Source organism: Zalophus californianus, chromosome 16, assembly GCF_009762305.2.
Source record: "Zalophus californianus isolate mZalCal1 chromosome 16, mZalCal1.pri.v2, whole genome shotgun sequence".
NCBI lineage: Eukaryota > Metazoa > Chordata > Mammalia > Carnivora > Otariidae > Zalophus > Zalophus californianus.
The window spans coordinates 57,531,016-57,558,937 of record NC_045610.1 but is presented as its reverse complement, the minus strand read 5'-3'; the positions used below and the strand labels follow the sequence as shown (position 1 = coordinate 57,558,937).

The 27,922-nt window shown below is 45.7% G+C and overlaps 2 protein-coding genes across 4 annotated transcripts in view; one reads left to right on the top strand and one right to left on the bottom strand.

The window, feature by feature from the left end:
• The window catches only part of LOC113939299 (60S ribosomal protein L35a-like), a 426,207-nt gene that overhangs the window by 111,558 nt on the left and 286,727 nt on the right, over positions 1-27,922 (bottom strand). The window lies entirely within an intron of this gene.
• PRPSAP1 (phosphoribosyl pyrophosphate synthetase associated protein 1) lies at positions 729-27,922 on the top strand. Of its 3 annotated transcripts, none has more exons than XM_027625113.2 (10): positions 729-1,198; positions 5,730-5,782; positions 8,921-8,987; positions 14,950-15,122; positions 16,467-16,582; positions 17,037-17,092; positions 17,679-17,824; positions 25,626-25,696; positions 26,492-26,638; positions 27,160-27,922. In XM_027625113.2, exons 1-10 carry the CDS (start codon positions 1,029-1,031, stop codon positions 27,316-27,318), a joined length of 1,158 nt encoding a protein of 385 aa, XP_027480914.1. In that variant the 5' UTR covers positions 729-1,028; the 3' UTR covers positions 27,319-27,922. The 3 variants fall into 3 exon arrangements, with proteins under 3 accessions (XP_027480914.1, XP_027480916.1, XP_027480915.1); XM_027625114.2 differs by lacking the exon at positions 729-1,198 and adding an exon at positions 5,283-5,539 and having other exon boundaries at positions 27,160-27,703; XM_027625115.1 differs by lacking the exon at positions 5,730-5,782 and having other exon boundaries at positions 1,080-1,198; positions 27,160-27,703.

Genomic DNA, 27,922 nt, shown 5'->3' with positions numbered 1-27,922 from the left:
TTGATTGCGTGCCTCTGGAACCCATAACACTGCACTGGACACCGGGAAATCTGAACCCCAAACTATACACAATCTTGCCCTAAGAGGGTTTACATCTTAGTTGGGAAGACAGATGGTTCCCAACGGTAAATGAAACACAAGCAGCTATGCATGGTATCATACGTGGTACAGTCCGGCGGCGGAGGGTGGCTTACTGTGACTGAGGTGATCTAGCAAGCAGATGCTACTCCCAAAACGTCTTTGAGGGACGGGGGCTTGTGGAAGAGGAGGAAGAAGGGCTTCCATGATTGAGAGCAAAGCGGTAACTGGCAGGAGTCCTTTGACCCGTTCAGGGAACTTTGCCTTAGGTGCAGATACGAGGTTAGAGCCTGTTTGGGGAATACAGATCAGGCTCGGGGCCACACACACCACCTCTGGGGCGCGGCAACTACCCGCGGAAAACAACGCCGCTTCCACTTTTCAAATCAATCCCAGCTCGGCGCTCGAGCCTCGCCCCGCGCTCCGGCTGCGTTAGCATAGAGGCGCAGAGCTAGAGCGTCAGCCTCCACGGACGCAGACATCTTGGATCCTGGCAGAGAAGCTGGCAACGGCTGGGACCACTATCAAGGGAGGTCGCACCGCCCAAGAACGTGAGAGCGAAAGAGCTCCCGTGGGAGCGACAAAAGCAAGCAGCGGAGCGGTTCGTGAGGCTTCCCTGGGCCGAACAAGCTTTGGAAGGGTTGCCCACCGCCCTGCCCTCATCTGAGATGGCGGCTCCGGGGACGCTCTAGCCGGCGCCTCTCCGAGTCCCAGAGGGGGCGGTGTCCTCGCCTCTGGCCCTGAGGTGGCTGATACGCCGGTCGCGGCGAGCGTGGGTTCCGCCCCAGCCCTTGGCGGCCTCGGGTACGAGGACTGTGAGGGTCTCGGGCCTCTCCCCTCCCGTGCCTGGGCTCTCGGCGCCTTTCCCAGCCGGACCCCGCGCCTCGCGACCGCCTGGGTCAGAGCCGCTCCGGGCGCGGGCCGGTCGTAACCGCGCCTCGGGCCGGACGATGCCCAAGAAGCTGCTGCTGCTGCCCCCGCTCTCCGCGTCCTCGACCCTCCGCGCCCCGCGAGCCCGCCCCGCCGCCCGCCCGGCCATGAACGCCGCCCGCACCGGCTACCGAGTCTTCTCGGCCAACTCCACGGCCGCCTGCACCGAGCTAGCCAAGCGCATCACCGAGTAAGGGGGCGGGGCGGGGCCCTGACCGAGGGGTGTCGCGGCGCCCCTTCCCTCCGCGTCGCCGTGCGCGCGGGCCGCGGAGCCGCGGTCATGCGGGTCCTGGACTGGACCGACTCTTGGCGGGTGGCCCTTCTGCAGCGGGGGCGCGGGTCGGCCGACTCTCCGACTTCTCCCCGCGCCGGGTTCCTTGCACCGCTCGCCCTCTCTCCTTCGCCCCACTCCCACTTCCCGGGCCGGGGTGGGGAAGGCTGCCGTCACCCCCCGAGGGAGCGCCTGGACCGGGGGGCTCTGGGTGCGGCTCCCTGTCCCAGGGCGGGAGTGGACCTCGGAGACAGGTCGTCGCCCCCCCCCCCCCCCCCCCAGCTCTCCTCGGTGGGCCCGAGGCCCGCAGGTCCCGGAGCTGTGACACGCAGGACCGGGCCTGGGGACCTGCTACACTTGGGGGACGGCGGCCCTAGGGGGGCGGCTTCAGGGCCTTGCAGGTGGAAGGCGCAGGATGCACCAGTGAAGCAGAGGTGGAGGGGAGGGCAGTGAGAGCAAGGCGACTCCAGGGGAACAGATTTGTCGGAGTTGGTAGAAATGATAAGTTTAATCGTATTTCCCAAGTCGACTTTAGACTCGATCATTTAAAGTCTTTGCCTCTCCGTATGTTTTCAACCCAAGGAAGCCAGTGATCTCAAGTGGCTTCTGGGATCTGACAGCTCTGAGATGCCTTTTCAGTCTTGCCCCTTACTAGCCCTGTGGCACTGGGCAAGACACTTGATTTTCCTGAATTTCACTGGTAAGATAGGGACGGTGCTATCTACTGGGCAGGAACGTCGTGAGCATGAACAAAATAATGACGGTAAAGCATGTAGCAGAGCAGGGGCTCACACTGGCTCTCTGAATAATACCTCTTTTCTTTTCTTTTTAAGATTTTATTTATTTATTTGAGAGAGAGAGAGAATGAGAGACAGAGCAAGAGAGGGAGGAGGATCAGAGGGAGCCCGATGCGGGACTCGATCCCGGGACTCCAGGATCATGGCCTGAGTTGAAGGCAGTCGCTTAACCAACTGAGCCACCCAGGCGCCCCTAATACCTCTTTTCTCCTTGGCTCTGTTGGAGAGTCCCAGAGCTCTAATGTAAAGGAAGGGCCTTAGGAGCCCTTTCCAGATAAACGAGTGACAAACGTTAAGATATAAAATGAATGGCTTGTTTTTTAACATTCAAAGTCATTTTCGTATCTTAAGCGATTTACATTAGAGTTCCTCTGGATTTTTCAGAGTTGATAAATAATTGCAAGAATCGGTTTTTAGATTCTAGATGGAAATGTAGAAGGGAAACTTTAGTCATATTTACTCAGTAATACCTACGTTCTTTTCATTTGGAGTTTTAAGTGAGTTCAGAAGAGTAAATCCTTTTGCAATCTACTACCTAGTTTCTGTTTCTAACCCCTGATAAATGTCTGGCTTTTTGAGGCCAACTAAAATGCTAACTTTATTTATTTATTTATTTTCTAAATGTTTATTTATTCATGAAAGTCAGAGAGAGAGAGAGAGGCGCAGAGGCAGAGGGAGAAGCAGGCTCCCCGCCTAGCAGGGAGCCCGATGTGGGACTCGATCCCAGGACCCTGGGATCATGACCTGAGCCGAAGGCAGACGCCTAACCATCTGATCCACCCAGGCGCCCTAAAATGCTAACTTTAAATATAAAGCTCATATTTGTTTATTTTGGGTCAGATTTACGACAGTGACCTTGCTGAGGGGGGAGGGCACATTTAAAAAGGTCAGTGGTTTTGCTTTTTATTTTTTTTTAAATGTTTTATTTATTTATTCATGAGAGTCAGAGAGAGAGAGAGAGAGAGAGAGAGAGGCAGAGGCAGAGGGAGAGGGAGAAGCAGGCTCCCCGCAGAGCAGGGAGCCCGATGCGGGCCTCGACCCTAGGACTCTGGGATCATGACCTGAGCCGAAGGCAGACGCTTAACCATCTGAGCCACCCAGGCACCCGGTTTTGCTTTTTAAATATTAGGTTCTTCCCTACCTTGTTCCGGAAATGTTTTAAATTACTGTAAATAATATTTGTAAATACTTCCTTTATCTGTTTCATATCTGGAGTTTCTGAGTAAGATTTTATTTGAAAAAAGGCCTTTACCACTAGGCAAAGTTTGAAGGTCCCTGAGGTTATGATATTTTATTTCCTGATTGCTTTTGGATCTGAACTTCCAAGCAGGAATTTTCAAACTTTTTTGGTTATGCACTTTAATCAATAAAAAAGGTGGGTTACATTCCCAGGATGTATGTAAGTTACACGTGTGTTAGAATTAACCCCCAGTGTCCTTCATCCAGCTTCAATTTAGCAACTTTTTGTTAATCTTATTTCATTTACTTTCCCCATCTCTCACCTTTTTTTGGCTGGAGTTTTGTTTTGTTTTTGTTAAGTAAGCTCTATACCCAACATGGGGCTTGAACTCATGACCAGGAGATCAAGAGTTACGTGCTCTACTGACTGAGCCATCCAGGCACCCTAAGGAGTATTTTTTTTTAATTATGGTAAAATATACATAACATAAAATATACCATTTAACCATTTTTAAGTGTATAATTCAGTGGCATTAAGTACATCTACAGTGTTGTATAACTGTCACCAGGATCCACTTCCAGAACTTTTTCATTATGCCAAACAGAAACTCCATATCCAACTAACTCCCCAATCCCTTCCCTCCCAGTCCCTGGTAATTTCTATTCTACTTTCTGTGTCCGAATTTGCCTGTTTCTAAGTACCTCTTATAAACGGAATCATGCAATACTTGTCTTTTGTGTCTGACTTAGAATAACAACTTTTTCAGGGTTCATATTATAGCATGTATCAGAATTTCATTCCTTTTTAAGGCTGAATAGTATTCCTTTGTAGACCTGACTGGAATAAGTTTATTTTTTTATTTATACTATGCACACTACTTTTTTTTTTTTTTAAAGATTTTATTTATTTATTTGACAGAGAGACACGGCAAGAGAGGGAACACAAGCGGGGGGGTAGGAGAGGGAGAAGCAGGCCTCCCACGGAGCAGGGAGCCCAATGCGGGGCTCGATCCCAGGACACTGGGATCATGACCTGAGCCGAAGGCAGACGCTTAACGACTGAGCCACCCAGGTACCCCTACTGTGCACACTACTTGTTAACTGTTTATTTATCAAGAGAAACTATTTCAGGGCGCCTGGGTGGCTCAGTTGGTTCGGCAACTGCCTTCGGCTCAGGTCATGATCCTGGAGTCCTGGGATCGAGTCCCGCATCAGGCTCCCTGCTCAGCAGGGAGTCTGCTTCTCCCTCTGACCATCCCCCCTCTCATGTGCTCTCTCTCTCTCTCTCTCATTCTCGCTTTCTCAAATAAATAAATAAATAAAATCTTAAAAAAAAAAAGAAAGAGAAACTATTTCATACCCCAGGATTCGTGTTTCATAGTTGGGGAACACAGGTCAGTGACAGACTTTCATGGAACGCAACCCACAGAAATTCTTTATGTTCCAACATCACTTTGCACTCTGAAAGATAAGATACCAGCCTTCTTCATCTCAAAATCGATCATGGAATCGTAATTTCTGTAGAAATCTATGTATGTCTCCTTTCTTGGTTGAGCCACAGCAAACTTGAGAGAAAGCTGCTACCCGCCGGGGTACAAGAACACTCGACAGTCTGAAATGGCTGACGCTTGGCCAGAAGGCCTTGCATCTGAGGTGTCATCAAAGCCCTGAAAGCCGCGGTAGTCCATCTCAATACAAACCTCAAACCCCATGTCCTTGCTCACTGCTCCACTGCACACCTGGCTGGAGTATTTCTAAACAGATACCACCCCTGCGTCATAATATTTCACTCATCAAAGTGGTAATGCTAGCTGGTAACTAAAAAAATCGACCACAGGGGTGCCTGGCTGGCTCAGTCGGTAGGTCATGCAGCTCTTGATCTCCAGGTCGTGAGTTTAAGCCCCACGTTGGGTGTAGAGCTCACTTAAAAATAAAATCTTTAAAACAAAACAAAACAAAAACCTTTGATGCCGTTAATTCCTTGTTATCATTTAGTATCCATCCTTGTGCGTATTCCCCTCCCTCTCTCAAAAAGGCTTTGTATACTTGGTTTGTTCTAATCGGGATCCGAACAAGATTCACACCGCATTTGGTTAATGGCACTGAAGTCTATATATGTTTTGACAATTGAGGCCTTTACCTCTGGCTTGTGGTTTTGCAACTAGTGCTAATAACCATGCGTTTGTTTGGGAATGATTTTGCAAGGCCGTTATGATTCAGAAAACAATGAAGTGGACGTGAAACTTTGGTCGCAGAGCCCGGTAGAGGAGTGTGTCACGAAATGGTGGGTGCTCGAAGCTGCTTGCGGAGGGGTAGCAAATGTGTAGTTCTTAATGCGTTAAACTTTCTGAACTGTCTGGTTTTTTTGGGAAAGACTGCTGGTCTAGTTATTTTAGCCTTTTTGTTAAACTACGCATATGAACTGGAGGGTTTTTTTTAAAAGAGCATTCTTAATTGCCTTCCCCCCTGCATAGGCGTCTTGGTGCTGAATTGGGGAAATCTGTGGTCTATCAAGAGACCAATGGAGGTGAGTTAAAATGATTTCTTAAACATCCTTTGTTCTCTAACTCTGTTTAGTCAACAGACATGTTTTTAAAAGTCAGATATTACATGCAACACAAAAACATTTTTCTCTTTAACATCAGGTCTCAGCCATTACGCTCTACTTCCCTCCAAGTCTTGATTTCTTTCTTTGTTCTCTTTCTTAGTCTCCTTCCCCTCTTCCCAAGATAATGCAAATGTCCTGTCATTTTACAATGAAAAAAGGAGAAATGTAGAGAATATGTTTTTTCTTCTGTATTGGGCTACATTTGATAAATACCTTTTACATTTATCTGTCTCATTAGGTCATCAACTGGTATCAAGAGCAATCTGTTACCGGGTAGTAGTGACTTATTGAAAAACCATCTTTGAGTTCTTTCATCCGCAAATTTTGCTCTCAGGTCTCTTGTACACTCTCATCCTGGGTTGATAACCCATTTTTGCTGCTGTCCGCATTTCTGTGGAAAATTGTAACATTAAACGATAATGCTTGAAAGCCCTTTGTTGATGGCCAGTGTCCTAGGAAATGCTGCATCATCAGTCTCCCTAGTGGGGCCACATACTTCAGACTATAATGCCCTGCGGAGACAAATTAATATAAAATAATTTGGACCTATTTTTGCAAAGTTGAAACCTAGGTTTATGACCCTGTGCTTCCTTTTTTCTTTCTAAGGTATAACTATCTATGATAAATTACTGAGACATAATGATGTTCAGGGATCTAAAAAAACAAGGTATTTGAAAAGGGAAAGGTAACTTAATGGATAGTTTAGTGGAAAGCACTTAACACCCAGGATGTTATAAGTTCCATCTGTGTTATAATTAGCCCCTAGATATCCTTCAGCCAGCTTCCACACTTAGTAACTTTTTTTTTTTAGTTTTATTTATCCAAGTAATCTCTACAACCCATGTGGGGTTCGAACTCAGGACCCCAAGATCAAGAGTCCCATGCTCCTCTGACAGAGCCGGCCAGGGGTCCCCATACTTAGTAACTTTCTGCTTGGTGACTAGAAACTTTACTGCCAAGACAGGAGATGTTGATATTTAAAAACCTAAAGATGGGGGCAACCTGGGTGGCTCAGTCCATCAAGTGTCCGACTCGATTTCTGCTCAGATCATGATCTCAGCCCCGAGTCATGCTCAGTGGGTGGGATCTGCTTGAGATTCTCTCTCCCTCTCCCTCTGCCCCTCCTCCTGCCCTCTCAAATCTTTGAAAACAAAAAACCCCTAAAGGTGAAGGCAGATAGGTGAGCTACTCTATTTAGCAATAACGATCTTAATTTATGGTGATGGCATTTGGGAATCTCCTGAAAATAAGCACCGGAGGAGGAGAAGGTGGTTTCATGAAGACCTTTATCAGGACGCCTGGGTGGCTCAGTCAGTTAAACCTCCGACTTTTGGCTTTGGCTCAGGTCATGATCTCGGGGTCCTGGGATTGAACCTGCCTCAGGCTCTGCGCTCAGCTAGGGGCCTGCTTGAGACTCTTCCTCTTCTCTCCCTGCTTGCACACACTCTCTCTCTCTCAAATAAATAAATAAATCTTTTAAAACATCTTAAAAAAAAAAAAAGACCTTTTTCTCCATCCTTCCATCACTGTTCTAGGTCTCTTCTCCCTTTCCCTCCCTCTCCTCCCCTCTCCTCCCCCTCTCTCTGGCTGTTACAGTAGCTTGTTAACAGACCTTCCTGCCTCCATTTTCAGTCTCCCTAGGCCATTCTACTCACCTCCACCAAGGTGTTTCGAAAATGCAACTGTTTTTGACTTTTCACTGCTGAAATCCTTCGGGCTAGAGTCCGGTCTCCTTAGCATCCACCCAGGGCCCTTTGGGATCTGAGCTGTGCCCACTCGCTGCTCATCGTCCATCCTGTCTGACATGTGTGCTGTGACTCACGACTACACCTTCAGTCTGTCGGCTTCTCACACCTCCGCTGCCGCCCTCCTGGCTGGACCACTGTCCTTGTTTGCCGGGACTCCTTCAGAACCAACTAGGGTAGCCTTCCTGCTGCCACTGTCGCCCTCCAGTTTTCTTCACATAGCAGTCAGAGGTCACACCCCCTCCATCCTTGACTCCTTCACCAGTGGCTCTCCTGTCACCCTTAGAATGAAGTCCAGACTCCTGCATGGTCTGGCCCCCGCTGGCTACCTGACCTCTCTCTCTCCTCCTCATTCACTGTGCTTTCCAAGCGGGTAACTGGCTAGCCCTCCGCGTGGCACGCTCTGCCCCCATATCTCTGCATGTTCCGTGCTCCCTTCCTCGGTACATGTTCCAGCCTGCAGTGAGGCCATTGTTTCCAGCCCTATTATTCTCTCTCCTGGTCTTTTCTTGTTTTTAAGATTTATTTATTAGAGTGTGCACGAATGGAGTGAGGGGCAGAAGGAGAGAATCCTCAAGCAGACTCCCCACCGAGCAGGAAGCCCGATGCAGGGCTCGATCCCACGACCCATGAGATCACCACCTGAGCTGACACCAAGAGTCAGACGTTCAACCAGCTGAGCCACCCAGGCGCCCCTCTTTTTGTTGTTGAGTTTTTTTTTTTTTTTTTTAAGTAGGCTCCATGCCCAATATTGGGCTTCAACTCTTAATCCTGGAATCAAGAGTTGCCTGCTCTCCCGACTGAGCCAGCCAGGTACCCCATCTCTTGGTCTTTTTCTGGCACATTGGCCTGAAAAGTCTGCCAGCCTTTGGCATTGCGTTGTCTCTGCTGTATAGGTCTTCATCCACTTGGCCCACGTCCTCCACTTCAGGACCCGAAGGACAGGGCCTGGCACAGAGGAGGCCTTGGCATTTGTTGAAAGAAGGATGTTAACCTTTGACCTCTTTATTTGCTGTAGACTTTTCCCCAAGCCTCTCATCTTTATTTTGGTGTTGGATTTTCTTTTTTGAACCTTGAGATTTTCTGTGGACCTGTTGGTGTTACTTTTGCCTTTTGGCATACTTTTGGCTTATTGTCCCTTTAGCTTCACATTTTTTGTATACATATTTGTCATTCTGAGATCTATTCCGAATTTATTTTGGTGCACTAGATGAAGTGTTGGTTTAGATTCATCTCTACTCCCTCCAACTGCTGCCTAATTATTGTATCACAAAGTGCTTTTCTTAAACAATAGAACTTTTTTATTTTTCAGAAACAAGAGTTGAAATAAAAGAGTCTGTTCGTGGCCAAGATATTTTCATTATACAGACAATACCCAGGTAAGAGTTAGCACTACTTTATGTATCCCTTTTCCTCTAAAAATCTTAGTGATGCAATTTACTATGTTATCATATAAACAACAATTGAGTTTTCTTTCACTATAAATGTGTTTGCATGTTCAGCTGAATGCTTACCAAAATCCAGTTGTAGGCTTTTAACATTCCTACCCTGTTTGTCACATTGTACTATTGATCTTCCTATCCAAGCTTAAACCACTCAAGGGGAAAAATACCTTCCTTACCTCCATATGCACTGAACCTAGTCCATGTCTGCTCCGCTCTGCTAAAAAGCTTTTTGTTGTTAAATGCAATGCATAACTGCTGCCGATTTGTACCCATCAAGACAGTCTTTGCACTTTATTTATTTATTTATGTTCAGTTAGCCAGCATATGGTACATTATTAGCTTTTGATTGCACTGTATTTTTTTTTTTTTTTTTTTTTTTTACACAGTGGCCCATTTCTAGCTGTCTATTGTAGATAGCATCTGCCACCCCTTCCCTTAGGGAAATCCTAGCCTACCTGAGGGTGACCTTCCCTGTGGGATTATCTACTCTGATCCCCTCCCAGTGAATGGGGTAGTTAGGCTATGTGTGTCTTTGAAAAATGCAGACCTTCGTATCTTGGTTGATTTAGATTCCTGAGACTGTCAGTAATAAGAACGGCGCTGAACGCCAGCAGTGCGCACCCACTTACCTGTATCATCTTTCATCCTTAAACCACATCGGGCTTGGAAGCTATTCTGAGCCTCAGTGACAATGTGACTTGTAATAAGAAACATATATTTGGGGGGGCGCCTGGGTGGCCCAGTCGTTAAGCGTCTGCCTTCGGCTCAGGTCATGGTCCCAGGGTCCTGGGATCGAGCCGCGCATCGGGCTCCCTGCTCCTTGGGAAAGCCTGCTTCTCCCTCTCCCACTCCCCCTGCTTGTGTTCCCTCTCTCGCTGTGTCTCTCTCTGTCAAATAAATAAATAAAATCTTAAAAAAGAAAAAAGAAAAAAAAACATATTTGGGGGAGCCTGGCTGGCCCAGTCGGTAGAGCGCATATGCAGCTCTTGATCGCAAGATTGTGAGTTTGATCCCCACTTTGGGCGTGGAGCCTGCTTAAAATTTAAATAATTAATTAAAAAAGACGCCTGGGTGGCTCAGTCGTTAGGCGTCTGCCTTTTGCTCAGTTCATGGTCCCAGGGTCCTGGGATGGAGCCCTGCATTGGGCTCCCTGCTCAGTGGGAGGCCTGCTTCTCCCTCTCCCACTCCCCCTGCTTGTGTTCCCTCTCTCGCTGTGTCTCTGTCAAATAAATAAATAAAATCTTTAATTAAAAAATAAATAAAAAAGAGAAAGAAATACATGTTTGGTCTTCCTTTCCTGGTGCTGAGTTCCTAAAACCCTTGGAATTTCCTAAGGGATAAGAGCAATGAAGGTGTCTTTTGTATTTAACAAGCCCCCTTTCAACCATGCCTGAGGTGGTTTTTGGAAAGCACCTAGGTAATGCTGAGATGGGGGCTCGTTACCAGGGGACCAACAGCAGCCGGTTATAGGGTTGGAACTTTCAGCTCCTCCCTCCCCCTGGGGCGGGGGGCGGTGAATCAGTCCTCAGTAGCCGATACAGAGGTGCCTGCAGCAAAAACCTGCCTGCGTCCTATTTGTCTTAGCGGTGATCAGGAAGATTCCGAGAAACTAGATTGCTGGGTGCGAGGATCCCGGCCTTTGTAGTATTGGTAGATAGGGCGCAGTGTTGGTGGCTACTCCTCTGTCGCCCTCTAGTCCTCCAGCAATTTGGGTTTTGTGCTGGTTGCCTCCTGGTCATGGCATTCTTCTTGCCTAGTGCTTTGTTTGATGCTGCACCTTGGAAAGGAGGGGAAGACCTGTGGGTCTTTCCTGGGAGTACGATGCTGCGGAGCGAGGGCCCTCGGACACCCCTCGAGGCTGCCCTCTGGCGTTGTGCTTGTCACCCTGGCTTTTGTCCTTGGCGAAGGGTAAGGCTGCATTGTCCTCACTGCTGTTGCTGCGGCCGCCGCCCCAACACCTCCGGCGTTGGGGCTCACCTTCCGAAACCACTCAGAGCTTACAGCCTATTTCTTGTGACCACTCCAGTCAAGGTACATTTTTGATTGCTGCGGGTGGAATTTAATTATTTGGAAATGGCAAAAAGCCATTCAGAAGGAAGTGATTTTGTTGCATGAGTGAAATGTGTGATACTCGAGGAGCTTTCAGTTATACTGAGCAAGGGAAGTAAAATGGATATGAAGCTTACCAAGTGTTTCTTTTTTTTTTTTTTTTTTTTTTTTAAAGATTTTATTTATTTATTCATGAGAGACAGAGAGAGAGAGAGAGAGGCAGAGGGAGAAGCAGGCTCCCAAGGAGCAGGGAGCCCGATGTGGGACTCGATCCCAGGACTCTGGGATCATGACCTGAGCCGAAGGCAGATGCTTAACCATCTGAGCCACCCAGGTGCCCTTACCAAGTGTTTCTTGAGGGACAATTTCCCTGTTTATGTTACAAGCTCTAGTGTGTTGGTGTAATGTAAGAAGGGTCACTAAAAGCACATTTACAACTTATTTGCTGCAGATGATTAATTCTTAGGTTTGGGGGTGGGGGAAATCCTACCGCATTCCGTGCCCTCGTGACTTTCATCTATGGTGTTGGCCTGTCTTTGCAGTCCCCTTCTGTTCAATTGATGTGTATAGACCATGTCTGTTTCCTTACATTTGTCCTTGTCTATCAAAAGTGACAGAGCAGTAAGGGTCAAATTTAATATGATGTGCTTATCTTAGGGGAAAGAAAAACGAGTCGGTTGGTAAACAATTAAGATTGTCCTACTTAGATACAAAGGCCCCAAGAACTAGCCAGGATGTACTTGGAACAGTCTTAGGGAACAGATAAACAAAGTAGAGGCCGCCAGCCAACTTCTCTTCACCCTGCTAGCCCACAGATTAACTGCCTGGTGTCCAGTTTGTCTGGTGTCCGGCCGTGCATGGGGAAAGCCAATGTGACAAAGGCTCTTTTGTCGCCTTCCTGACCAAAGGGGTGGGGCATGGGAGGCTTTCCTTAGCCTTGAGCTGGAGGATGTTGAATCCCTTGGCATAGGTCATTAGGAAAAGGGACAAGTAGAAAATGAAACCTCATGGCAGAAATTAGTAATTAATGGAAGGAAAGTTATACTGAAATCAAGGCCCTTCCGAAAGTGTTCATCTTGTTACGTTAACATCTTACTATCTGGGCCCACCTTGTGGTGTGCTAGCGAAACCTCATTGTAGCCTGTGGTTGTGTGTTATAAATGCTGTCACAAGGCCAGCTAAGAGCCCACCACCTGGACAGATACTCTTCCAGAATCTATTAAATTAACTTCAACTCTGAATATATTGCTGCATTGACAGCTGACGTAAGAAACCACGACCAGGGGGCGCCTGGGTGGCTCAGTTGTTAAGCGTCTGCCTTCGGCTCAGGTCATGATCCCAGGGTCGTGGGATCGAGCCCCACATCGGGCTTCCTCCTTGGAGGGAAGCCTGCTTCTCCCTCTCCCACTCCCCCACTTGTGTTCCCTCTCTTGCTGGGTCTCTCTCTGTCAAATAAATGAAATCTTTAAAAAAAAAAAAATCCACGGCCAGTGGAGCTTTTATGCTGCCTGCCACACACTATCACACCAGTGGAAGGTTGAGAAAGCTCTGATTGTATTTCTAACATTGACCAACAGTCTGTATGCAGAAGAGGATTTTTGCTATATTGTATATGATGCCCGGTGTTTAGTCTAGATGTGGACTCCTGAGTTCTTTACACACTATCCTTCAAGTACTGTGTAGCCTTCCAGCTGAACATTCAGAACCCACAAGGCATCAATTTAGGTGATGTGATGGGGGAAGGGACGCTCTCCCCTCTGGAATCAAGTATGAAAGCCTTTGGGAGGCAGAATATTGAGTTAGATGTGCTCCTTCTTGGGACAGATGATTACCACAAGGGTGGTCCAGTGTGGGTCTCTGGCATTTTCTTGAGATGTCGTCAGCCTTGTTTGCCATTTTATCTTCACCGCCTAACACTGCCTGATTCCTGTTGCTCAATTAATATTTGTTGAATGTATGAATGAACTAACATTGACCAAGTATAATGAATTCCCAAGTACCTTGAAAGTGTTTGATAAGTGTTTTGTCCTGATTTTACCAAAAGATTGTGTGTCCTCTAACCTTTTGATGCCAGACTTGGGACATTATTAATTTGGGACGATGAGGAGGAAAATGTTCCAGTATATTTTAGAGGAAGGAAACAACTGGAAAATAGTGTAACCTGTCAGCAATCCAAAAGGAATGTTGTAGTTGTCTTGAAGTCAGATCCTGAATCAATTATATCTACCCTCTGGGAGAAATGCTTTTATGACAGAACCCTGAAATACTTACAAGAAATCCAAATTACAGAGGTGAGGTTGGGAGTTCTCTAAGTTGAATGTGGACGTGGAAAACACTGTCAGAGGACGGTGTCTCCAGTGTCTCACTCCCGGGTGTACTAAGGATGGGCGCCCTTGGGGAGAGAGGCAAACAGACTGGGAGACTGCGAAGATATGGTCTCTCTGTCCTTCAGGCTAAAAAGCAATCTCATGATGAGTATTTCATTTAACTACTTAAGCATTTTGAAGTCTCTGCTATGTTGACGGCAAGCTTTCCGTTTTGCTCTAAATGAGGGCAGCATCACTGCTATGTATCGACAATTCAAGAACTGACACCTGAGAGTCTACTCCTCACGTAGAAACTACATGGGAAATGATCCTCTTTCTCGGGAAGGCGAGGGAGGTACACTCCTGATCCAAAAGAGGGGGTGTTTGAGGACTCTTGGATAATCCATGGAGGAGTGGGAAGAGGCTAGAGAGGGAAGGTTGAGCATTGGAAGAGTATCCGAAGGACTTCAGGACTCTCACCTTTGTTTCCCTTTCTTTGAGGGATAGGGAAAAGTGATCTGAATTGGGTTATGAGGCCCCCGGGCAGGGTACCTCACCGCAGCCATTGAACTCGTCTCCCTGGCTGTGAGAATCTGTTCCAGGCTCAGGCTAAGGAGGCATCTGCCAGGCCCCTTCCCAAGCCAGGCCCGTCCCCAAGGGCAGGGTCCACTGCATCTCCTACCCAGTCCGCCCTCAGGAGCAACAAGCTGCATTCTCTGAAAACTCACCTCTTTTGAAACCCGGGGAGGATCCTGTTAGGGCCACTTTTGGCTCTAGTCCCAGACCTTCCCAGGTAACATGGGCTGGAGTGATGCAAGGCACTCAGCTCATGGCCCCACTGATGAGCTTCCCTCTACCCTAAGGTTCTCACCTTTTCTAAGGGCAGAGCCCACCTTAGGCTCGACCAGTCATGGCAAGGGGTAGCAATCCACATTCCTTAAAATCGGAAGTAGCCTTTCCTTTGAATATCTTCCAGATTCATATTTCTTTCTTTGTCTCTCTGGGTAATCTTTGTCGGGCATCTGTGTATCTTTAGAAAAAAGGAATGAGGAGATTTTTGTAAACTTAGTTCCAAGACCTCCCCATCCTCCCCCCTACCCTCTACCCTGTGAAGAACAAAGAGAACAAATCCTTTCTGGCCCTGGCAGCTCAACAGCAGGGCAGTGGGTTTCCCTTGGCATCCATAGGAAGCAAGGGGCTGGTGTGCTGGCCTGAGCCTATGGTCCCTGGGACGGTGCCGCAGGTGTTGGCTCGCCCTGGCCAGCAGCTGACATCTGCTTCGTGTGCCACCCCAGTGACCATGTCACCGACAGAAGATCCAGGCAAAGGTGAGCATGGATAACTGGGCACTGGATTTACGTAACTGCAGATGCAAACCACAGCTCAAAAGAAGAGCTAATAAGCTTTCCCCTGGATTGGTGAGGTGCCGTCATCAGCTGGTGTGATGGCAAAATGTCCGTGATGCCCATCTTGGCAGCCCAGGTTAAAATGCTGCCGTTTCAATGAACCTGACCCCAAAATACAAATTGTTCCCGTTTCAGAGATGTGAACACAGCTGTGATGGAGCTACTGATCATGGCCTACGCACTGAAGACTGCCTGTGCCAGGAACATTATCGGAGTCATCCCTTACTTCCCCTACAGCAAGCAGAGCAAGATGAGGAAGCGGGGTTCCATTGTGTGCAAGCTCCTGGCGTCCATGCTGGCGAAAGCGGGTGAGTGTGGGCGCAGGCCCCGGGGGTCCCGCCCTGTCATTTAGGACTCTTGGTGCACCAGCTTAGGCCCTACGTCAGAGAGCTAATTTGGGACCTCTGTTTTCTTTAAGTGTTGTTCACTAATTCCTTTCTTCCTGTTTACTTTTGATAGTCCTGGTTAGGGATATGTGAGCCGAGGTATAAACTCTTACGTTTTCCCTTCCTCTTTGTCTTACTTGACAGTGAGTGACCTTGTCTCTTCTCTAATCCTGGGCTTTTTCATCATTCTGTGCCATCTCATCTTCTCATGAAAACTTTAGCTGCGATCCTGGCGTCCATATGGGATCTTTTGAGCTGCAGGTGTAGATTTACCTGTTTGCCTTGGTTATTAGCTAGATTCCATTTATGTACATAATATTAAAACTGGGTTTTTCTTTTACTGCTTCTCCAGTTTACGTAATCCTCCTTTTCCTCCCTCTCTGACATCTTTCTGTATAGCAGCTCATTCTCATTGCTCTTATTCTGTGTTTTTATAGCAGTAACATGCTTTCTGGCCTATGAGCCAAATGTAATGACACTTGATAGCAGTTGGGATTTTATTTGCCTGGTATGTTTACTTAAAAACTCTAATATACATTCAAGTCCTGAGAAACATTTGGATTCCATTCTCTCTAAAAATGTGTAGTGTTTGGGGAGGAACGGGTAATACTGGTTCTTTGCTCTAGAAGGGTTGCAGTGACTTTCGTCCATTTGCAATGTTTTTATATATGTACCTTTTATTTGTTCAGCACGAGTGATTATAAGAGTATGTCTTTATTGTTGTTCTATAAGAGTACTCCTTGACTCATTGTTTTATGACGTTTAGAAACTGTTCCAAACTCTTCGATATGGAATTTTCTTCTAATACGTCTATTACTTTGCTTTTGTGTTCTTATTCCTTCCGCTCCAGCCACAGGCCTTTAACATTTCTTCCTAGATTCTTTAATCAAGGCCTTACTATTGTTTACATCCATTACTTCTTCAGTGTTTATTAATTCCATATTAATATTTTTGCTTCTGCCTGATTTTTCTTAATTTTCAGGACCAAGCTAGTTATGGTAGTAGGGGAGAGCACTTTTTTCTCTGCTTTAGCTCTCTGTCCATGTGGAAGGTTATAGGCTCTTTTACATGAGGCTTGACAACATTCTTTAGTTCATTAAGTGTTGTTAAGGTTACCAATGAAATCTGTAACTAATATGCTTGTTCACAACATATTCCCTGCTTTCAGTCTTCGGTTAGGAAACAGGAGTGGGCGTCTAATTTGTGTCCACTGTAGCCATTAACTTGTAGGGGTGAACTTTGTAATTTTTTGTTTTAAAATTTCAGGTTTAACTCACATTATCACTATGGATCTTCATCAAAAGGAAATACAAGGCTTTTTCAGCTTTCCCGTGGACAACCTTAGAGCCTCACCTTTCCTGCTTCAGTATATCCAGGAAGAAGTGAGGAGCCACCAGCAAACACCCCATTGTCCTCAAAAGAGACCCTATGTAGTTTTTCTCTGGTATCAGATTTCAATATTGAAAGGCACATCAGATATCTTTCCCTTAAGTCTCAATGCCTGAGGCAGCCAGATAGGGTCAGCATGTAGGCATGGAGGATCATTTTTTTAAAGCCATTAAAAATGGATTTCCTTCTAAGTATCTTTAGCAATTTGCTTATGTTTTCTTAAATGAAGGTGTTAAGAAGTAATTATTTTTTATCTTCTTGAAGTAGCAGTACTTTTGCAATGATGTTAATTGTTAAGTGTTAAATTTTAAACGTGTCCATGAAATTCTAGTGTTATTTGCTTGCTAGTATGGATCATTGTTATGAGAGGAAAAAGTGTCATACCAGCATCCAGGTGTTACTTTGTGATAACTTCTCAGTATTTTCTTATTTTTCCTTCAAATCTAGATTCCAAATTACAGGAATGCAGTCATTGTGGCTAAGTCTCCTGATGCTGCCAAAAGGTAAGGAAGTTGGACATTCATAAAAATTCCTTTCGGGAGCTTCTCAAGGCAAAATGAGCTGTTTTGGAACTCAGGGTCTGTTGTCACATGGCCTGGAAAAGCTCATTGGCTCCAGCTTCCCCCACGTTATTGTCCTGTTCCCCACCAGGGCTTTATCGCCATTCTCCAAACAATACAAGGCGGTCCCTGAGTTACTCGGTTTTCCTGTGGGAGAAAAGGAAGTTCTTCCTTCAGGTTCTCAGGAAAAGGACGGCGGAGGGCTATGAGCATTTCTTAGGCAGTGGTTTTTTTAAGAGACCTTTTTGAACAGAGTTCCATCTTCTGAAGATGAGTTTTAGAATATTGGACAAAGGGTAGAACTGAAATTATCTAGAATCAGATGCTGGCGCACGTCTCAACTTCTGTGCCTCACTGTGCCTCTTGAGGCATTTACATTCTGGTCTGGGCCTTATCTTCCGATTTGTCTAAATCATTTGCGTGTCCCTAGAAGTTTGAGTAATGTTTTCATTTGATGATTAATAGTGATGAGATAGCAACACTTGGGTATTCTTCCCGTGGATTTCCCTGTTTCTTGTCTTTCTCGTAGGGCCCAGTCATACGCTGAGAGACTCCGTCTGGGGTTAGCTGTGATCCACGGAGAAGCCCAGTGTACAGAGCTGGACATGGATGACGGTCGCCATTCTCCCCCGATGGTCAAAAATGCTACTGTCCACCCGGGTCTGGAGTTGCCGTGTAAGATGAGCTCTATTATTTCACTTGTAAATCGAAGAAAGTTTTGAGTAATATGAATGGCTAGGAGCTAATACGTATATGGATGTATGCTATTTTGGTATTTTTTTAAAAGTTATTTTATTTTTTTAAAGATTTTTTTTTTTTTAATTTTTAAATTTTAATTTTTTCTTAAGATTTTTATTTATTAGAGAGAGCACTGAGCTGGGAGGAGCGGGAGAAGCAGGTTCCCCTCGAGCAAGGAGCTCCACGCAGGGCTCGATCCCAGGACCCTGGGATCATGACCTGAGCTGAAGGCGGATGCTTGACTGACTGAGCCACCCAGGCGCCCCTAAAGATTTTTATTTTTAAGTTATCTCTATACCCAATGTGGGGCTTGAACTTACAGCCCTGAGATCAGGAGTCACATGCCCTTCCAAGTGAGCAAGCCAGGCACCCATCTTGGTATTTTTAGATAATTGAATGGTATTATATTGATTTCCCCTTTTGTAAAAGGAGATGGCATTATATTCACAGACTGTGTAAGGACAACTGAACTAATCTGGGTAGCACTTAGCATTCAGAGAGTATGAAGTAATTTTAGCTTTAGTGAAAAAATTGTAGGTGTGAAATCTTAAGCTTTTATATTTTGGTAAGGTGGGCGATAGCAACCGTTGATTATATACCAGGCTTTGGTGATCCAGGTAACTTTTAACACTTATTTTAGTAATACAACCCTTTGACCTGATCCCTGACTAAGTTGTTATTTTTTTTTTGTTAAAGATTTTGTTTATTTGAGAGAGAGAGAGAGAGAAGGGGCAGGGGCAGAGGGAAAGGGAGAAGCAGACTCCCTGCTGAGCAGGGGACCCCCTCCGCCGCCCAGTGTGGACCTCGATCCTGGGACTGAGATCATGACCTGAGCTGAAAGCAGATGCTTCACCGACTGAGCCATCCAGGTGCCCCCTGACTAAATTGTTATTAATCCAGCAGTGTGGAGGCTATTTATTTCCATGGATTTTGAGTGGTAATAACTGGCATTCTATACCGGAAGATAAAAGTATATTTTTTAGAGGAAGGAGATTATTTCTTTTTAAAATCTGTATCTGTTTGCCATAGCTCAGAAACATACAGAGATTAATGGGTGGGGAGGGGAATACCAGAATGGTTATACCCCAGACAGGCTACTTCAGACAGGCTCCTGTCTAAGGTGTAAACTTTGGAGGTTTTTTTTTTTTTTTTAAAGATTTTATTTATTTGAGAGAGAATGAGATAGCGCATGAGAGGGGGGAAGGTGAGAGGGAGAAGCAGACTCCCCGCTGAGCAGGGAGCCCGATGCGGGACTCGATCCCGGGACTCCAGGATCATGACCCGAGCTGAAGGCAGCTGCCTAACCAACTGAGCCACCCAGGCGCCCCTGGAGATTTTTTATACAAGAGAAACAAGTAATAAACTCTTTTAATTTAAATTTTTGGTATTACAGAATTTTATTTGAGGATTTCATAATTAGAGTTCTTGACTAGGCTATATATTCCCATATTTGAAAATTTAAAAAGTATAAAATTCTTTATAGTAAAAAACTTTCCTACCCCACCTAAACTTTTCTGTCCCCCTGCCTCCCAGCCAGCTACTCTGATCCCCAGTGTAGTTGGTCTCTTATATCCATTCAGAGGCTCTATGCATATGCAGGCAAATAATGTATTTCTCTTTCTCTCATTTCCGCACAGCAGTAGTATATGAGACCACATTGTTCTACCCCTCGGTTTTCTCTTTCAAGAACTCCTTCCCCGCCAGTCTGTACAGCTCCCTCAGCCTTTCACAGTTTCGTGAGTGTTCTGTTTTATGGATAGACAAAAATTTTCTTCATCAGTCCCCTGTTGACGAACATGTGCGTTTTTCCAGTCTTTGGCTATGAAAAAGCGCCAGTAATAAACGTCTTTTGAGCCCTTATGTGCCAAGAGTTTTCTTAGCTCTTCAGTAGATCTTCAGACTTTGTCTTCACACAGCCTTGTAGGTATTTGTGTTAGGCGTTATTCTGCCGGTGAGGCAACTGAGCCACAGCCGGGAGCTGGTGGAGCTGGGGTTTGCAATGAAGTTTTTTAATTTGAACAAACTGCAGTCTTAGAGCAAAGTTGAAAGAATAATACAGAATTCCTCTCTACTCTTCAGAGACCCCAGATTTAACATTTATATACATACTCTTTTCTTCTGAACCATTTGAGATGAGTTGTAGACATAATGTCCTGTATCCTAAATGCTTCACTAAATATTTCAAAAAACAGATACTCTCTTACACAACCACAGTGTAATTATCAGACTCAGGAAACTGACATTGTTACAATACTATTACCTAATCTGTAGACCATATTCATATTTTACCAGTTGTCCCACTGCGTCCTTTAAAACAAAGGAAAATCATTTCTTTCTGGCCCGGAACCCAATAAAAATCACACATCGGGGGCGCCTGGGTGGCTCAGTCGGTTAAGTGACTGCCTTTGGCTCAGGTCATGATCCTGGAGTCGCGGGATCGAGTCCCGCATCGGGCTCCCCACTCAGCGGGGAGTCTGCTTCTCCCTCCAACCATCCCCCCTCTCATGTGCGCTCTCTCTCTCTCATTCTCGCTCTCTCAAATAAATGAATAAAAATCTTAAAAAAAAAAAAAAATCACACATCGGACTCAGTTGACCTTTCTCTTTAGTCTCATATAATCTGGAACAGCTCCTCTGTTCTTGGTCTCTTATGACCTTGATATTTTTGAAGAATACAGGCCAGTTCTATAGAATATCGCTTTATTGAGGCTTATTTCTCATATTAGGTTGAATCAGTTATTACTGTGATTGTGGTCAAGTGGTGATGTTTCCAATTCCCCTTCTTCCCTATTCATTCATTCACTTATATCAGAATGGATTCATAGAATCTTAGTTTATTCCGGGTGTTCTAACCCGTTGCTACTGTTTGTTGTAATGTTCATCTTGTCTTAGACTTGGCCAAAGGGCGCCTCTTCAAGCCCCTCTCTGTGTTCTTTTGACATGTTCGTATCATTTTTTGATACTTCCTTACTTCCTGGTCCAACTAGAGGTTCCATATTTATCTCGTACTTTCTTAGTCCTGGAATCAGTCATTTCAACGAGCAGCCCCAGTTCCTTTAGTGGAAAGTGGTATTTACAAACCAAGATGTGGGCTTTGGAGCGTGCGCTCAGTCACCACACGTTACTCCCTGTGACTCACATTGACTAACGTTCTTTCATAAGTGACTCAGTGTACTTACAGGATGAAGACCGAGAAATAGAATTTCTGGGTCAAACGTTATCTTGATAGATATTGCCAAATTAGTGTAATATTTTATATGGTGATGTACAGCAGTGTGTTCCCTCATAGACCTGTTAGTATGTTTACATTACAACTTTTACAGTTGCCATAGGATCATTCTCTGATTCCTTCTTACAGATTTGGGCAAGGGAATGCTTCAAAAAAATGCTAGTTTTGTGTAATTATACTTTCCAAATTAAATAGGCTTCATATCTATATATCAGTTATGCTTCCAGTGTGTTTCAATAGTTTACTTCATAGTAATGAGGATGAGGGGCGCCTGAGTGGCTCATTCAGTTAAGCATCTGCCTTCAGCTCAGGTCATGATCTCAGGGTCCTGAGATCCAGCCCTGCCTTGGGCTCCCTGCTCAGTGGGGAGCCTGCTTCTCCTTCTCCCTCTGCCCCTCCCCCTGCTTGTGTGTGTGCTCGCTCCCTCTCAAATAAGTAAATAAAATCTTAAAAAATAGTCATGAGGATGAGGGGCACCTGGGTGGCTCAATCAGTTAAGTGACTGACTTAGTTTCGGCTCAGGTCATGATCTTAAGGTCGTGGGATCAAGCTCCCAGTTGGGCTCCCAGCTCAGCACAGAATCTGCTTAAGATTCTCTTTCCCTCGGGCGCCTGGGTGGCTCAGATGGTTAAGCGTCTGCCTTCGGCTCAGGTCATGATCCCAGGGTCCTGGGATCAAGTCCCGCATCGGGCTCCCTGCTCCTTGGGAGCCTGCTTCTCCCTCTGCCTCTCTCTCTCTCTCTCTGTCTCTCATGAATAAATAAATAAAATCTTTAAAAAAAAAAAAAAAAAAAAAAAAAAAAAAGATTCTCTTTCCCTCTGCCCCTCCCCCTGCTTGCCCGCACGCATGCACTCTCTCTCTTTCTCTCAAAATAAAATAGAAATGAGGATGAAGATACTGAGGTGCTAGGACAAGACCAAAAGTACTCACTCTCAGAATCTTTGGTTTTGTCCCCCCCCCCCCCCAAGGATATTTCACAATGTTTGAAGGCGTTGCTGGTCTCTCCACCCAGCGGGAGGGAGGGTACCACGGGCATCTTGTGAGTAGACGCCAGAGAAGCCGCTGAATGTCCTTCCAGTGTAACAAATAGTTCTCTAGTCCAGAATGTCGGTAGTGCCAAAGTTGAGAAATTAAAAGTGAAGTTGTATAAATTTTTCTGTTTTGTAAGATAGAGTTCATTCCATCCTGGTGGCAAGGGCATCTAATGAACTTGAAAGGTTTGTATGTCGTTGGTTCTCTAAACACTGCTCTGTGCTTGCCACAGTAGTGAAAATTAAGAGTTTGGATCGCAAAAAGGAGAGAAAGTCACCTTTTTTGGCTTGATTTTCCTGGCTTGATAATTTTACAAATGAAGATGTGGTTTTCACCACTAAAGTGAAAACAGACATTAGCTCCTCTTGAGCATCTATTAAATGTAAGTTTTTATTTGCTTGCATGTGGATAGAGTCGTGAGCTTTGAGAATGATTTTAGTTCCAGTCCTACTGGAGACTTTATTTTATTCTATCTCTTTTTAATGTCAGTCTGTTGATAAAGTTTGACCTTCCATTGAACTAAAAATAGACCAAAATCAAAATGGATAAGGAGAGAGTGGGAGGGAGAAGCAGCCTCCCTCGCCGAGCAGGGAGCTGGACTCCGGGCTTGATCCCAGGAACCTGGGAGCATGACCTAAACTGAAGGCAGACGCTTGACCGGCTGAGCCACCCAGGTGCCCCCCACATGGCCTAATTTAGACAGAATTTAGGGAAGCCTTTCCTAATGTTGGTGGTTTATCTTCTCCTTCTTTTAGGTGGTAGTTATATGCAGAGCTTTTTGACTGCCCAAGTTCAAAAAATTGCCCTTGTTTCTGGGATGGGAAATCAGGAAATGTTGATTGAAATTTGCCAGTAAAATAGTGTTGGATTTCAGCTTGGCCGATGTGCTGGTATGTAGAAAGGCACACCTGTTCTTTGAGATTCACAGTACCTGTAGATAGGAATCTGCTAAAGTGGTTTGTTTGCTGATAGTTGCTAACCCAGAGAATTACTCCGAGTTTTATTCTTTTTTCCCTCTCCCACTGCTGGTTTAATATTTCAGAATAATAAAAAGCTTTAAAAGAATACTTAGCCTGTTCTTCTGAAATTCTCTCTCTCTCTTTCTCTTTCTGTTTACTAACCTTTTGAGGGTAAATTCTTACTTCCCTTCTCTATCCTGGAGTTGTCTGTACATGGATGGGCCTTTTCCAGGTATAAATTATGTAGTGAGATAGGAAGCCTGTACTTTAAGGGCCAGTCAAATCACAAAGAAATGGGGGCACCTGGGTGGCTCAGTCGGTTACGTGTCTGCCTCCCACTCAGGTCATAATCTGAGGGTCCTGGGATCAAGCCCTGCGTTGGGGCTCCCTACTCAGCGGGGAGTCTGCTTCTCCCTCTCCTTCTGCCCCTCCCCCTGCTCATGCGCACACGCGCGCGCTCTCTCAAATAAATACGTAAAATCTTTAAAAAATATCAGGAAGGAATGATGGAGTCATAGTTACTGTCTTCACATCCCTAATTTTCAGGAAACTTATGATGTCAGTTGTGTAGTCATGTGATAATAAGGTCACATTGTCCAAATAAAGTCACTTTGGAAGAAAATGAAGTAAAGCTGGCTCTCTGTCTGGCAGCCTTTACCTGTTTGGTTTTCTACAGAGTGGCGTTTATTTTACATTATCAGTAATTATCAGTAATATTTTGCATTTATCAGTCTCAGCGAGAGTCAGATTATTTCTCTTTTGCCTGGTATTGCAGTGCTGCTTCTGTGTGTGGTAAGATCTTCCTCACTCTGCCACTCGGTCTTTGGGCCTGTGGTGTCTGAGGACCGGTGGCTGGTAGTTACATGTGGCCCTTAAGCTCTTGAAACATGGCTAGCCAGTCTCAGTGAGAAGTGCTGACTCTGTGAAATGTACACCAGCTATCGAAGACTTATGATGAAAAAAAGGTAAAATATCTAATAGATTTGCGTATCAGTTACATACTGAAATGTCTTGGATATACCAGCTAAAATAAAATCTATTAATTTCAGTCATTTCTCTTTACTTTTTTTTTATTTTTATTTATTTGTGAGAGAGAGAGCATGCACAAGCAGGGGGAGCGGCAGGCTGAGGGAGAGGGAGAAGCGGGCCCCCTGCTGAGCAGGGAGCCCTGGCCAAAGGCAGACACTTAACCAACTGAGCCACCCAGGCGTCCCTCTTTACTTTTTTTTTTTTTAAGATTTTATTTTTGGGGCGCCTGGGTGGCTCAGTCAGTTCAGCGTCTGTCTGCCTTCGGCTCAGGTCATGACCCCGGGGTCCTGGGATTGAGCGCACATCAGGCTCCTTGCTCAGCGGGGAACCCGCTTCTCCCTTGGCCTGCCGCTCCCCCTGCTTGTGCTCTCTCTCTCTCTGACAAATAAAATCTTTAAAAAAAAAAAAAAATTTATGGGGCGCCTGGGTGGCTCAGTCGTTAAGTGTCTGCCTTCGGCTCGGGTCATGGTCCTGGGGTCCTGGGATCGAGCCCCACATCGGGCTCCCTGCTCGGCCAGGAGCCTGCTTCTCCCTCTCCCACTCCCCCCGCTTGTGTTCCCTCTCTCGCTGTGTCTCTCTCTGTCAAATAAATAAATAAAATCTTTAAAATTAAAAAAAAATTTATGGGGCGCCTGGGTGGCTCAGTCGTTAAGCATCTCCCTTCAGTTCAGGTCATGATCCCAGGGTCCTGGGATCGAGCCCCTCATCGGGCTCCCTCCTCGGTGGGAAGCCTGCTTCTCCCTCTCCCACTCCCCCTGCTTGTGTTCCCTCTTTTGCTGTGTCTCTCTCTGTCAAATAAATAAAATCTTAAAAAAAAAAAAAAATTATTGTTAAATAATGTCTACACCCAACGGGGCTCAAACCCACAACCTGAGGTCAAAAGTCGCATGCTCCACTGACTGAGCCAGCCAGGCGCCCCTCTTTTTACTCTTTAATGTGGCTTCTAGAAAATGTAAAATTACATATGGCTCACCTGTTTGTATTGGACAACACTGCTCTAGAAAAATCTGTTTCTTTTCTTTCTTTCTTTTTTTTTTTTTTTTTTTAAGATTTTATTTGACCGAGAGAGAGACACAGCGAGAGAGGGAGCACAAGCAGGGGGAGTGGGAGAGGGAGAAGCAGGCTTCCCACGGAGCGGGGAGCCTGATGCAGGACTCGATCCCAGGACCCTGGGATCACGACCTGAGCCACCCAGGCACCCCTAGAAAATCTGTTTCTGAGAGCCCCGAGATTCATTTCGGAGAATTCCCCCCCTCCGCCTTATTGATTGATTGATTGATTGATTGATTGGGGTGGGCAGCAAAGCAAGGTTTATTGAGTGACAGCAAAGTGATAGTACAAAGCTCCTGAGGAGGGAGGAGACCCAAGAGGGTTGCCCTTTGTTTTTTTTTAATAATTTTTTTCACTGCTTCCAGGGAATGGGTTTGCAATTATATTTATTTAGTGACACATGACTAACTAGAATCTTGTGGTTTGTTTTATTTTGCTAGTGATGATGGCCAAAGAGAAGCCACCGATAACCGTAGTTGGAGATGTTGGCGGGCGCATCGCAATCATAGTGGTACGGTCACGTGTCATCCTTCGTGTGCACAGATGACACCGCTGGCTCTTTGTAGGTTGTCCACTTTGGGATTATATTTCTAGTAAAGATGATGGAGTTAAATGGATCCATCTATCCTTTCTCACCCAAACTCCTTTAGGACAAGTAGAAATTTTTAGGTAGTTGAACAGGGATTATTATAACCTACAGATGTAAAAAGAGCATAGGATCTGCTATAAGAAAATCCCAACCCCAATAAATAACCTTTGTCTTAAGGGGTCTAGGTTCCACCAGAGCAGCTGACTTACCCTACTCAGCCTTCAGCTTTAGGGCCACGTGAGGAACTAAAGATGAGCGGTTCCATTTTCACTAATGAGAACAAGTGTCCCATTCTTCGTGCTTCAGCAGGATCTGTTTGCTCCCCGCTCTGAATGCCTTTGCCGGGCCTGATTACAATGGTTTGCTTTATTTCTGTGTTCTTGTCATCTCACTTTGCCTTGAAAAAAAGTAAATGGGACACCAGCTATGTCGGATTAATCAGAAGTGTGCAACAGGGAAATGAGTCTTGGCAGTCTGGAACTCTAGCTGTGCATGTCACAGGTGACTGCCAGGCTTTGCTGCTCTTTGTACTGACAGCCACACAGAGCACGGTCCACACGGTTGTTGCCCCTGCCCGATGTTCTGTCTTGGGCCCAGGCAGGTGGCTCTGGTCTCCGGTTGGAGATCCTCTGAAACAAAGTGCAGAGAAGAGCAAAGAGGAGTGTGTTTATAGAGATAGAGGGTAGCTCCTTACTACTCACTCTGGCCTCTCCTCAGGATGACATTATTGATGATGTGGAAAGTTTTGTTGCTGCTGCAGAGATCCTGAAAGAGAGAGGTGCTTACAAGATCTACGTCATGGCCACTCATGGCATCCTGTCTGCGGAGGCCCCCCGCCTGATCGAGGAGTCCTCCATTGATGAGGTCTGTCTGCGCTTAATGGGCCTAGAATTTGCTGCTCTCTTTTCTGTGAATAGTAAAATGATTCCATCAATGTTGCTTAACCCCTCTCCAGAGGACCTCTGAAGTAGTGCCCTTGGTGGCTAGCAGTGTGTTGGGACAGATGTATAGTTAGGAATAGATGTCTCTTGTCATAAAGGTTTGCTTTATGTACTTCAGCATGGTTCGTATCTCAGTATAGTTGGGTACCGTGGTAGCATTTCTCTCAAGACTTGGATTCTTCCTGTTCTGCGTGGTGCTGGGCCTCACCCTACTATTTCTGCATAAGTAGACCATGACCTTCGTAATTTTATGTTTTGAACCATGTAACCTTTTTCTTGTATAAGGTCAGTTAAGTTTGGTCTGTAAAAACTATACTCCGTGGAATAAGGTTTTGTAGTTTGGAACTTGGGCTGTGGGAACTAAATGTGGGACAGACTTTTCTGGGTGACCACGCTGGGGACACATCAGTAACAGTGCTTATCTTCCACTGCTGCAATGACTAGGTGGTGGTGACGAACACTGTCCCTCACGAGGTGCAGAAGCTGCAGTGTCCCAAGATAAAGACTGTGGATATCAGTCTGATTCTTTCTGAAGCAATTCGGAGAATCCACAATGGGGAGTCCATGGCGTACCTTTTCCGAAACATCACTGTGGATGACTAGCTGTCACCGTTGCCTTGACCGTGGAACTCCTGAGGAAAACGTGTGGGGAGCAGTGCCATCAACTTATGTACACAGTGTTTCCTCTCAAGGGAGGCCTGGAAGTAGCCTGAAGTCAGATAGTCTGTCTCACCAAGTTGGTAGGTAGGAGGCATTAAGATAGTCAAGGGGAAGACAGAGCTGATGGATAAATGGCCTTAAGTATCTGCCATCGCCATCCTGTTCCTTAAACAAAAGTTACAAACGCTTTCCTGAAAAGAATCCCCAAATTTTGTTGATACTGAAAAGGAGTTAAAGGCAGATAGTCTTAGCCCTGTAACATTCGGGTATTTCTACCGCAGGGAAATGTGTGTCAGCATTGAACTTGGCTAGGGAAGCTGAGTGCCCTGGTACTGTTTCCATTCTGGTTGTCCTCTCCCCCGTCAGCCTCACGTAAGTCTTTGTAGGAAACCCTCTTTTTCTTTGAGAAGCTGCTGTGCCTACAGCCACTGAACAACAAAGCCTTTGTGGCATTACCCCAGCGAGGAGGTGAGATTAGAGTAGCACCCTATCTCTGGATACCTGCGTGGCTCTTCAATGGCAAATAAAAGAATTTGTTGTCTTGCAA